General features: G+C 32.7%; 1 protein-coding gene across 1 annotated transcript in view; it reads right to left on the bottom strand.

The window, feature by feature from the left end:
• LOC118201080 (uncharacterized) overlaps positions 1-8730 on the bottom strand; it is a 54554-nt gene extending 45824 nt beyond the window's left edge. Inside the window, exons 1-4 of the mRNA XM_035373105.2 lie at positions 8463-8730; positions 4237-4479; positions 1375-1571; positions 496-606 (exon numbers count right to left, since the gene is read on the bottom strand). Coding sequence (XP_035228996.1) covers positions 496-606; positions 1375-1571; positions 4237-4479; positions 8463-8589 — 678 coding nt within the window. The 5' untranslated portion in view covers positions 8590-8730. The remainder of the gene's footprint in view (positions 1-495; positions 607-1374; positions 1572-4236; positions 4480-8462) is intronic.
• Positions 8731-12349: the final 3619 nt, after the last annotated feature.

Here is a 12349-nt window from a genome sequence, read left to right as displayed (position 1 = left end):
TTTAAACCTTCTTTGGAGTTCTTAGTTACTTTCACTATTCACTAAGAAGGAGTAAAAGAAGGTCACTAAGAAGGTCTGACGGTTGACGAGGTCTACGCAGTCAGGTGCACCTGACTGCGTAGACCACATCAAACTCAGCACCATGTCAAAACAGGCACGTCAAACTCAAGGCTGTCAATTCATTTTTCTGAGGCCCTCAGTTCGCTTTAAGAAAATAACGAAAAGCTGAGATTACCAGTGAGGCATCCCAGGAATTTGACCTTATTATGAAGGGTATTTATAGCAAACTTCGATGAATTAGGCCCTGGATTTTGTTCGCTTTTCAAAGTCTAAACATCACTTTAATTACGGCCATGTAAAATTAAATAAGACGCTAAGATCTACATAAATTTAAAATACATTCTACTAACCCTTTTTCTAGTAAATAAATTGTATTATACATTTTGGTTTAGAACTATTCCGATTGTGATGTCAATATCGAAAATCTATACTCACCCTTCCTCTTATCTTTTCAGGTAAAGCATACTTTATGACATTGTGGAAATGCTGATAAAAACTTGGTTGATTTACCACATGTATTTCTTTGACGGAGTAAGGTAAGCAATCCTAAAATTAGAAAAATAATTTCAAAGCAAATATATATTACAAAAGTATCTAGTTATGCTACCTGTAACATAGTTATCAAAGCATTGAATATCAACACTATATTTATTTCCACCCTCATACTGTATGGTGTTCTGTCACCACTATATCACTTAGCGTTTATATATAGATGTTTTTTCATGTTCTCTTAAAAATATTTCAAACGGTCTCTGCACCGGCTTTGAATAAATAAAGCTGCAGGAGAAACCCAGGGTAGCTGTTCAGTTGTTAGAAGAAAAATTATAAAAGTTAAGCGATTATCCAAACAATAATAATTTTTTTGCAAGATGAAATGAGTAATATTTTAGAGGACTTTCCTTGAATTTTTTTGAAACATTTCATTGTTTTGGTAGTTTCTAAACAGAGTTGGAGAGTACTTAACATGTGTTGTTCTTTTTATTATCTTCTTTTTCAGTCGTCTTTAAAATCGTTTTTTTTTTTTTTTTTTTTTTTTTTTTTTTTTTTTTTGTGTGTGTGTGTGTGTTGTAAATATTTGAAACTTTGATGCAATTCTAGACCGCTAGACCGCTCTATTATATCAATCAATTTTCTATTTAACAACATATTCTGAAATCGGTGAAATGATGCATAAGGGCGAACCGTATTAATGATATGCAAAATTTTAAATACTCATCTCGTTGAAAAATGAAGACTAGCTTGCTTGTAGATCAATCATTGCGTAGTTAACTTGATACTTATTGATGCAATTTCTGAATTTTAATATTGACTTACCTTTAAGCAACTGAAGGCTAAGATTAAATACTTGACACCGATAAATTTAAGTAAGTTTTCCTGAGAAAAATCCTTAAAATCGTAGATAAGCACAGCCCCACATACAGAAAATGCTTCACAGTCACGAAATACCATTCCCAAATCCACAGCAAATGCCATAAGAGCATCGACGGAACTTTCTTGCCATTTAAATCGACCTGCAAATATTAGTACTCTTTTTCATGTCAATACATACTTACAGAAATAAAGATCATCTAATGTTAATGTGATTCTCTGCATGGAAATTCAGTCGAACCCGTTATAATGAACCCGGCATATAACAAACCCGAGGAAATAATAATACGAAACTTTAGATCCCGTTCAAATTCCTATGGACCTTTAATAATATTTTATACTGCTACAGTGAACTTCCTAAGATATAAAATAACGAACTACGTATAACGAAATGAATGGGTATTTTCGACTGAAGCTCTTAGCTTTTTTTTTTTTTTTTTTTTTTTAATTATTTTTCCATCATTTCTGCAAGTTTTAACGAAAAATTCCCTACCTTTAAAATCAACCACATTTAAGATTTCAGACTCCACATTTCCCTCTGTAAAGGAAATAACATCACTTTTTTATGTTCAACCACAATCTCTGTGTTTTCTATGCAAAGACTACGGGAATCAGGTATAACAACCAATTTAGTGGAAAGAGGACTTCATATCTTAAGACACACTATGGCGTTCTTTGTGTATAGTGCATATGACCAGAGGACTTCATATCTTAAGACGACACCCTATGGCGTTCTTTGCGTATATTGCATATGGCCATTAAGCTAAAGAACGTAAGTGATTCCTTCGATTCCATTCAAATTCTTTAACTGAATTGTCTTACAGTGATCTATTGAAAGCTGATACTATGAAGGAACTTCTGAAATTTTCGTTATTGTGGGAAAGAGGAAGTAATAAATCCTCTGAGTTTTGGATTTCAAAGTTCATTTGGCTTTTAAGAAATGAAAATCTTTTACCGTTATCTTATTCTTTTCTTCTTTTAGCCCAAATGAGCGTTAGCCCGGATGGGCTATTAGTCTTGAAACAGACTTTTGCGTCATCCACTATAAACAGCGAATCAGTTTTCAAATTGTTGCCACTAAATACTGCCGCTCTGTGTTATCTTTAAAAATTAAATAATGAAAACTCTTCACGGATGTAAGTACGTTCCTCGCATTTTAAAAAACCAACAGTACCTAGAGTCATCAAATTTTGAATAACATAGTCCTCCACCCGAACATGGGCACCTGGAAGCCGCAATTTCGAATTTTATATTTCATATTTTGTGAAACTGTAATTAATTTCTGATTAAGAAACTCAGCGATTTGAAAAACGAGCAGTGGCAACACTGCACGCAATAAAACATTTCTATCTCCAGCCCGAGAGACTGTCTGCCGGAAATTCAAAGATATGCTGTTTCTAAATATTTTGCGATTTTAGTGTTGAATTGAAGTTTATGTCACATAAGTGAGAAGAAGGTGATATCTAATAAATAAAGTTATCACACCAAACGTTTATAATAAAAAAGCACAAAAAATTTCGTAAGTTATCTTACTAAGAAAATTGAAACATTGATCTGATGAACTGAGAAAAGACTGAATAAAATAGAAAACACCAACACTTAACACAGCATCGGGAATTCTAAACATATGCTTTTAGAATTTTTGTAATTTTGGTGTTGAATTGTATATGGGGTAAGTGCGAAGAAAATGGTGCTTAATAATAAAGCTAGCAGGAATGAGTGAAACAGCAGACTGGTAGACTGAGAGCTCAGTTGAAAGCGCAAAAAACTTAACAAATCCTTTTGGGTGATGGTTAAAATCTGAACTTTTTCTGTTTTTTTTTTTTTTTTTTTTTTTTCCTGTGTCCCTTTTTTACTTTAAATGCGATCCAAATTGGGGCTTTCCCATTCTTTTGTCTAACATCCTAAGTAAAACTCAAATGTAAATTCGTCAATATTTTCTGTTACTCGTTTTCATACAAATACAGAGTTTGTCCGAAAAGTAGTAGGACGGAATTTTCTTTTAAAAATTTATTCACAATTTGACACATCGCATTAATAGTTTTCAAAATATGCCCCTTCTGCATTCTAGCGACTCTGCCAATCACTGAAGGCTCCCTGGAACGCAGAAACTGGAATGCTTTTCAGCTTTCTCGTTACGGCCTTTTGAATGACCTGGACCGAACTGTGTTACTATCTTTTTCTGTCGAGGGAAAAGTCTGAAGTAGCGACATCTGAGAAAATGAGCGCCTGCGTCCTTCCAGCAATCGCTGGATTATGGAGGCTGGTATTTCGACAATGTGCCGAGCCAAATCGTCTTTGCTGTCATGGACTTCCTGACCAAACATTGCATCACACAGCTTCCCCAGCCACCCTACAGCCCAGATGTGGTTCCTTCAGACTTTTGCCTCTTTCCCCGACTGAAAAGGGCCATGAAAAAACTTCATCAAGGCTCAGTCCAAGCCATTCAAGAGGCCGTAACGAGGAAGCTGAAGAGTATTCCAGATTCTGCGTTCTAGGGAGCCTTCAGTGATTGGCAGAGTCGCTAAAATGCGGTGTTCATGCAGAAGGACCATATTTTAAAATATATAAAGTTGATGTGTCACGATTGTGAATAATTTTTTTCTTAAAAATTCAGTCCTACTACTTTCCAGACAAACCCTGTACAAAAACACTGTTATTTTATTTTTGTGAGATAATCCATGTATTTTATCGAATCGGAAATAGTGAAACAAATTTCAGTTTTTCCTTAAGGTCGTTATATCGGGGTTCGACTGAATAATATTTAATCTTTTAATTTTAATGTTTATATTTTTATGAATTTCTTACCTAGTTGACAAAGGACAATACCCCTACCATAGGAGTCAATAAAAGGCATTGGTGAGTAACAGTTCATTTCTATGACCTTTTTATGATCAGAAGGCAGAAAATTAGTAAAAACACCAGAATGCTTCTCCTTAAAGAAATAATAATTTCGTAATGTTTTGAAAGCTCTTTCGACATTATGCTTCTTGTTTCGGAGAAATAGCAGTAGAAATTGGTCTTCCATGAAAGGGTAGAAATCTTGTTCCTCTGCAAAATAAAAATAAATTTTTAAATTAATTCTTTTTTGTACGTCTTTCAAGAGACTGCTCAAAAGAGACACATAAATAAGAAACAATTATTATCAAAAATTCCCTTTAGAAATGAAATATGTATCGTTTAGCTGTAGATTTTTAATGCTGTAATTGTAGTACTGATTATTGTAAAATTAAATTTTAGCATTTTTATATCAGTTTTTTAATGTTATTTATATTTTTTACTGAAATTTCAAATATGTATTTCATTTTTCAAATCATAAGAACTAAGACTGCGCAATATTTAATGCATAAATGAGAACTACAATAATATATTTTGGGGGGAAGGATTTTAACTTTTAGTACTGAAAAAAACTTCAAGTATTTTAAGATACATGGTTTATTTGAAACCTATTAAGCAAAGCGGTGAAAGTACTGAGAACAATTACACTTCAGTTAAGATATGAAGTGTCCCCATCAGCAAGAAACCTGTATGCTCAGTAAATTTCGTTATGCATACTATGAAATATTTAAGTAGTAACGTGAATAAGAATGAGTCAAGGCAGGAAAAAACAACGCATTAATGTGAAACATGTATAAATAAAAGAAACACATAAATTATGCTAAACTCTACTGAGTACTGCAATGCTGAAAACGATTCTTACTACAAAACAAGCCATTTAAGATGAAGATAGGTTCATTGAATATGTATTAATTATACTTATCTGTAGCACTAGCTTTCAGGGGGACGCCTTCATAAAGGAAAACGACATAACGATGCCCCTCTCTTATGCAAGTCAGAATCCACTGTTCAAAAAGAGAAATCTTCATAACAATGCTGCAATGTAAAAGAGCTTGCATAAACCGAATATCAATTTCTTATATGAAACTGATCCGCACCCTTATGAAAAAGACTGGATTTTTATAAAATTGTTCACATCTTTATGAAAAACACCATATTTGCATAAGGAAGCCGATATTTTCGTCACAGTTTTTAAGTTGTTCTTCTCAGATGAGGAATCTGGTATTTCAGTAAACTAAGCTATATTTTCACTCAATAACAAACGACTATACAAGCAAAAGCTAAAACGGAAGTATATACACTATATTAGTTTTTTTTAACTTAATATTTTATTTTTTAAATCTGGAAAGAACACATATCATAAATTTAATAAATATTTCTTATACTAAATCTTCAGTATTTTATCAGATATTCAATTTTTATACGTTCTGTCTAACAATTTAAATATCCTCTCTGATTTTCTTTTGGCTATCGATGTGGGTATGAATTTCAAAGATAAAGAAGAAATTTTGCTGTTAGAAATATATAATTTAGAGCTTCCCAATTTAATATTTACTTTTTTATTGTTTTCCAATTTTTCAGCATCGCATCCTACGAGTTGTCTAGAAAAAATAAAGTCGCTCTCTAGATATTCTCTAGAAAACGTTGTTGTCTATGAAAGAGAAAGAATTCACAAGAAAATCAGACTATGATGAATCAGCAATAAATAAATATTAATAACTACCGAAAATAAACTAGTTCATAATTTAAATAAATATTCCTAATTATAAAACAAAACAAAAGGTGTTAAAATATTTATTCACTTTTCATCAAAACCCATATTTTGGGAACCACTATTCTAGTTCATTCAGTGCTTGAGATAGCATTTTGAAAAAGCTGAGCCGCCTGTTCCTAGAATAGAGCTCAAATGCAAAGAAACATTTTATATCTACAAATAATTTTTCAGCGGTAGAAAAGGATAATGCTTTTTCATGAAAAGGTGGAAAGATTTTAATAGCAAGAATAAGGAAAGTTAAATAAATAAAAAAATGAATTTTAACATACGTTAATAATGTGGTTCTGTACCATTATAATACCTCAGAAATTGTAATTTTTAACGTCTTTTCCGATACTTCATTTTGCAAGCGTTTAATCATTCTAAACAAAATATTACAGGAAGAGAAAAAAATTATAGGAATGAAATTCTAAATAGCATATATTATTAAAAAGGATATTCTGAGTTTAGTGTAGGCAAGATAAAGAAAATATTTAATTTAGCTTAAGAAAAGAGGGAGGAGATTATTTTACAGAATACTTTAAAATGTATCTCATTAAAAAATAATGTTTTCTTTGTTCAGAATAAATCCTTTTAATTCAATAGTTTCTTGAATTAAATCTTCATAGCCGTATAACTCGTATATATAGAGAGAGATTTTTTTTTCATTTTGCACTATTATTGTATGTTACAGGAATGAAGAAGTTTATATCTAAAATTTTGAATCGAAATTTTTTTAATTCTTTTCTTCTAACTCAGCAAATAATCCCCCCTTCTCATTGCGTTATTTAAAAAAGTTCAATTAAATATTCATACCGTGCTGTATTTTTCGCCTCCTGCATGAAATTATCAAATTAGGATCGTAACCTTTATCTTTTATTTAGTAAACGAAAAGCTGCATCAAGGATAACTATCTCTGTTTGGAATAAATTAATTAAATATAAATTTTATATAATATTACACACAAAAATGTCAATTTAATATAAATGGCAACTTTTGTTAATGAATTTAATATGCTTGCTTTTCGGATACTTCCCCCACCGTAACTTGTGTCAGTACCTTCAAAGGCAGTCCAGATTGTTTAAAATTGATCACATATAGTTTGAACTCAATTCCTGTTTCCATAAAGTCCGCGTTTTTCATAAAGCTGTGAAAGATTCATTTCGTCTTCTACTTAATTAATTAATTAGTAACTGAATCGAAAACAGAACATGCATAAGGAACTTTATGGCAACGTTATAAAGGGGCACCGTAATGGAGATTTCTGTCTTTTCAAATGACGACAGACTGGCACAACGGTCTTAGGAAGCGGTGCTCTTTCAGTTATCTCCTATAAGCAAGCACATAAGAAATTAAATTACAGGTTCACTGATTGCTGCGTTTTCAGATTCTGCTTTCATGTACTTTTAATTAGCCAGGAAGAAATTTCCTAATCAATAAAGTTCAGAAAAGTCGACTTGCAGCATTGTTCAATTTTAATCTGAAATTTCGGCCTAGCTAAAACTCTAAATATGCCAAATTATAGCATTTTTGCTGTGTATTTAAACTCCTAACATTATTATAACTTATAATAAGAATTTTTTGCTTTATATAATGTAGTTTTGTTTAGTTTTTAAAAGTTTATTTTTTGTCAGTTACTTCTCAACCTTTGTATAAATTTTATCTACCTTCTCTTATATGACTTTTTTAACTGAAGACCTAATAATTAGAAACTTTTAATATAATTAACTAACAACTGATATATTGTTAAAAATATGTAACTTATTATTAAAAATATTTAATATTAAAATATTGAACTGACATCCTAGTGATAAGAAACTTTTTAAAATAATTAAATAATAACTGATATATTGTTAAAAATATGATTAAATTATAAGAAATTTATGCGAATTTGCGATTTTCTTCGCATTATTTTGCAATTTAGTAAGCACTGTGTATAAATGTATAAAATTATAAATTTAAATTTAGAAATTCAATTACATTAATTTTCTTAAAATAATTCTCACTATTTTAAAAAAATAATAAATTCATTTACTATCTCGTAGAATTTCCTTTTAAAAATGTCCAAAATGCTAAAATATTTGAGAAAATTAGCTTTCAACTGCTACGATATTTAATGAGGTTCCGAAAAAGTATTTTTTAAAATTTGAATTGGAAATTTAAAAAACGAAATTGGAAATGATGAGGTATCGACTTTACCGGTTCAGTTTCGCTTTGATATCTGTGTTGATTGAAATTAAGATAGAACGTTCGTAATCATAAGCTTTATTTTAATCGTTAACATAAAAACTGTCAAAAAATTTTACGATATTTTAAGAAACAAATCTTTACTCGTTAAAACATGGAAATTTACATAGTAAGTAGGAAGACATAATTTTCTGCAGATAGAGGCTTAGCGAAGCATTATTATTTCCGATGCACATAACAGCATTTAGATACTTACTTGCTATGAGTTGTTTTATTTTTTCTAAAGAATTCTTCCTTACAAGAGGTGTTTCACCAAGTTCACTTACTAATTTTATTTCCATATCAGGCGTTAAGCCTTCCGCATAAATCGACACAAGAGCCATTTTTGCACTTTTTATCCAACAAAACTAATCAATCGCAATAATGCAATGATGAACTGAGAACTTCAGATTATTTTATGAGTGATGCGAGTTAGCAAAAAGTAAGCGCAACAATAGTCAAACACTTATGTGTGAAGGAAATATACATTTTATTCTTCTGAGATTGTTAAATGTTTATTTTAGCTTTTATATAGTGTTATTAATTCCCTTCCGATCTAGATGTCCTTGGATTGTGTGCCTTTGTTTTCCTTTCATGCGCCACTTATTCCTCAAAGAGTAATTTCAGCTAATAATAGTAATAACGTATATTTACTGCAAATTATAATACAAAGTAAAACAAGCTTTCTAAAAAATAATGTTTGTAAGTTTCAAGAATTCAGACAGTAAGAAAGTGAGATTGCAAGATATTAAAGACGGAAATTATTTGACGTCATAGGTAAGTAAGAAACATTTTACTATAAATATTTTTAAAGAATTAAATGAAAACCTTTTTCTTTAGACAAGACAGAGTTCATGAACGGAACAAGGACCAAAGCGTATTGGTTACATAGAACCTTTGTAAAAAAAATTACAATAACCTCTACGTCATCGAGATGAAATTGAAATAAATAAGAGACAAACATTAGATAAAGGACGAGAAAATACCGTTACAAGTTAAAAAGGACTTGATTAAGAGTAGAAATGAACAACGCAACATAGTGGTTGGGCCACCCAAACGGTATAGTAGCTACGGGAGCCTACCGCGACAACGAAAGGCCCAGGTTCGAATCTCGGAGAAGGCATGGATGCTTGTAAATGTATAATGTCTTTGTGGCATGGGAGGGCTTATCATCATCTTTATCACATTAAGTTACACAGAGGTTGAGCACTTTGAAGTTGTCGCTACTTGTCGAAGCTGAAATGTTTGTTGAAATCTTCAAGCTTTCGTATAGAAATATAGATCTAGGACCGGCCTAAGACTCTTCCGTTGTCCTGGTCAATCAGGCATGGAACAATCTGCAGATTATACGAGTATTAACTGAGGATATAGTAACAACACAGAGTAGTTAGGAAAGGCTCGACATTCTGCTTCGAAAGAGACCGATGATATATTCTTCAAGGCAAGGAGGTAAGCAGACAGTTAAAAACGTCTGCAACAAGAAGTAAAGCTTCCCGGAGCCGGTATATTTTAATTGTATTACATGTTATGTTATGTGCCTTAGCTACGTTATGCGCTTTGTTAACACATTATCTGTATTATTCATTATATTATATATTTTGACATATTATCAGGTTCAATGTTTCTTCTAACCTTCTTCGGAAACATACAATGACCTGACTAGAACAGAGAGCTTACTAAAGCTATGTTCACTAATTGTAGTAAGTAGACAGGATACAGACGAAGGGTATACAAAACCCTTTATTTTTTTCTTTATATACAATGACTTCCGTACTTCCGAATACAATGACCCTCCACTCGGGGTCTAACTTAAAAGATATCAAAATAAAACTAAACTCTAATTTAACTTTAGAATAAGATTGGCCTTATAATAACAGGAAGCGTATGTAGCACAGAGACTGTGAACACTACAATACGTTTAATTTATCAAGAGGATTAAAACCTCTGGCCTGGAAGGCAAAGTAGCAACTGCGTAACTTCTAAGGTAAGCGGCCTGCTTCGAACTCACGGCTTCCTCTCTTCTGCTTGGCAAAAAGGCCACACTTAAATACTTGGCGTTCGCCAGACAACTTTGCATAAACTCCTTCACGCTTATAATTCTGGCCGGAAGTAGAAAATAAGAAGTGATAGTAAAGATTTAAAATAAAATAAACGTTAGTAAAACTTAAGATCCTTACATACTTCCCGCCAGAGTTAATTAGTTTGAAACTGAGGTCTAAAACGACCTTGTTGAAAACTTTTAGCTCTAGAAACTAACGCGAGGCCAACCTTTTACAATCATAACTTAGCTAGAAACTAGAAAATTTTAAAAGAAAGAAATTTGTTACAATAGCAGCTCCCGGAATATACAACAATCTTTTTTCTTTTTCATCTGTACTGCATCAAAACAGGAGCTTTATTCAATTCTGGTTCCTTCCAGAGATCTGGAAGGAAAACTAGTTTAATGAAATGTTACAGAATGACATTGCAAATAACATATAGAAAGACTTTTCTTAACATTCTTATTTCATTCATGACTATTTTAATTATCTCTCCCCGTGCTCTCTGACATGTGTTGTAAAAACACCAAACCAAACACGAATGTGTTTCTGTCTATGTGTTCAACACTTCCTCCTACAATCAAAACACTAACGTGTTAAAATTCAACATACGAGACCTCTTAACACACCCTAATTTCAACTCTAGACCCTGAGGTACTATTCTGAAAGTGGCTAACTCTAAAGTGTAGCGTCAGAGAGCCTAACTACATCATTCAACCTTTAACACATATTCACTATGATTTAATCTTTACAGTCACACGAATAACAAATTTTTTAACATTACTTTCACTTTTACCATATCACGGTATTTCTAAACATTCAAAATAACAGTTCACATGTATACAAGAACATATCAAGATGCCGTTAATTTTACACATTTGAAAACATACATTAGTAGTACATTGTTAACTTCTATTCTTTTCAAAGCAAGTGCCAATTCTTTCTACATTGAAATAATACTACATTTCAAAAAGTCTTTCAGACTAAAACTTCTTTCTTGTTAGAATGTTTTAAATAAAATTTATACAATAACTTTTTATAATATTTAAGTCTTTATACAACGCTATTATACATCAACTTTAGTTTTACGCGCGAGTAATTGAAAAACATAATAAGAAAATCGGTCACAACTCATTTCTCGCCCTTTTGGCGATAAAGGTAGACCTCGCATGAGGTAAAACTTCTTGAAATCTGCCACTTGCAGTAAGAATGAAAGATTAACTTAAGTTTGTAAAGTAACATAAAATTTTACTTATCTTTGTAATATTCAGACATCCTTTTCTGGGCCCAGTCTTTAAAGGTGCTGCAGACCGTAGCTTGGTTGATCCTCCTTCTTGTACGGGCTCGCCCTTCAGTGCTTTCCTCTGGAAGCTTCCGTTTTTCACCACTACGGCCACCCTTGAACATCTTCCTTTTGTGCTCTGCTTGTGGTCTTGGCCGTTTGAAGGCAGCTGGTCTTGGTGGAACCGGGAAACTTCTGTCGTGATCCTGCTTGGACCTCGTTGTTGGCCGTTCAAATTTTTCTTGTACTTTTTCCTCCGCCGCTGATGGCCCTTCCGCAGTTCGGCGACTTTTGCTGCGGAGAGTTCTGTCGGATGAGTCAATCTTCCGTTTCACAGCCGGGTTATAGTTGCCGTCCTTTCTCCCGGTCTTTTCCACATACGTCGTCCTTCTCCCTTCTTCATTCTGGGGGTGTTCGTGAACTCTGTTTTTTGGACGGTGGAACGGCTTCTTTTTCTTTGTACCTTCAATTTTTCCGCGGGGCAATTTTCTTTTCACTTGCTTCTGTCTCTCATTGGCTTGCCCTTGTACTTGTCGTTTTCCCACCTCTGGAACTTGTACCTGCGGTGTCTGCCGTACCGGATCCTACAAAAGATCTGAAAAGATTTGCATTTTATTACGGTCATAGAATGGTTTTATCTGGTCAATGTTTGCGGAACAGGTTTCACCATTTCTTGCCTTTAACACTACAACAGCTTGAGTTATTTTTTCTATAACATATGGTCCTTCAAAGCGTGGAAAAAATTTGGCAGTTTTATCTTCTGGTGCTGAAGAAAGTGAATGC

This window comes from Stegodyphus dumicola, chromosome 10, assembly GCF_044657685.1.
Source record: "Stegodyphus dumicola isolate Sdum_Otavi_A_Nest chromosome 10, ASM4465768v1".
Lineage (NCBI taxonomy): Eukaryota > Metazoa > Arthropoda > Arachnida > Araneae > Eresidae > Stegodyphus > Stegodyphus dumicola.
The sequence above is the reverse complement of the archived record's forward strand: the minus strand, read 5'-3'. Positions and strand labels throughout refer to the sequence as shown.